The 762-nt window shown below is 44.6% G+C and overlaps 1 protein-coding gene across 1 annotated transcript; it reads right to left on the reverse strand.

The window, feature by feature from the left end:
- Nucleotides 1–91: 91 nt before the first annotated feature.
- Nucleotides 92–641, reverse strand: LOC107735378 (abl interactor 1-like; the record flags this gene model as incomplete). Its single annotated transcript, XM_016547079.1, has 2 exons — nt 491–641; nt 92–337 (listed from the first exon to the last, which is right to left on the reverse strand). Coding segments are annotated over exons 1-2 (397 nt in total), but the record flags the coding sequence as incomplete, so codon positions are not given.
- Nucleotides 642–762: the final 121 nt, after the last annotated feature.

Raw genomic sequence — 762 nt, forward strand, 5'->3', positions numbered from 1 at the left:
AAGTCACCTACATCTTGAATGACTTGAGGGCGAGTAAACTGTCAGTAAAATTTCATTTTTGGATAAACTATACCTATAATTGTCCAAATACTTTTTAGGGTCACTAAACATCTCCCTAAGGTGGAACTGAACTCACTTGTGTTCTGGGGGTATGTGGGACCCCCGTTCAGATGGGGTTGAGGCACAGAGAACTGGGAGGAGCTGGCAGGGGCGCGCCGGTAAGTTCCGGTGGCTGACACCATCGAGGCGGAGGAAGAAGTGGAGGAGGAATTGTGTCTGGAGATCTGCCGGGAGATTGTTCCAAACTGAGACATCGGGATCGGACCCAAACCTGGACCTGTAGAGAGGACAGAAGAAAAGGACAGTCACAGAAGATAAGCCCAAAAAATATATTTTTTTCCATATTGATTTCACTTAAATGTTATCATCTTGATATGATATTGGTCATTGCCCAGCCCTAATGGCCACTGTGAAAAATGTGAGTGGTCACCTGGTGCCATACTGGGAGGGGAGGGTGTCGGCACAGCCAGAGGGATTCCCATACTATTACTGCTGTTCTCTCGACCGCCACTGCCCCCACTACTGCCACTGAGACAAGGAGAGACAATCAGGTTACAAAGAGCTATTAAAGCAACAAGCATGATTGCCATAAAAGTGGCATCCTTTAAAAGTCATTTATGACACTATCAAAACCTTTTACAACTTGAATCTGGAGAATAAATGTGATAAATAAAAGGTTAAGAAACCGTTTACTGTTATTTC

This window comes from Sinocyclocheilus rhinocerous, unplaced genomic scaffold (genome assembly GCF_001515625.1).
Source record: "Sinocyclocheilus rhinocerous isolate Xijiao unplaced genomic scaffold, SAMN03320098_v1.1 C36014268, whole genome shotgun sequence".
Taxonomy (NCBI): Eukaryota; Metazoa; Chordata; class Actinopteri; order Cypriniformes; family Cyprinidae; genus Sinocyclocheilus; species Sinocyclocheilus rhinocerous.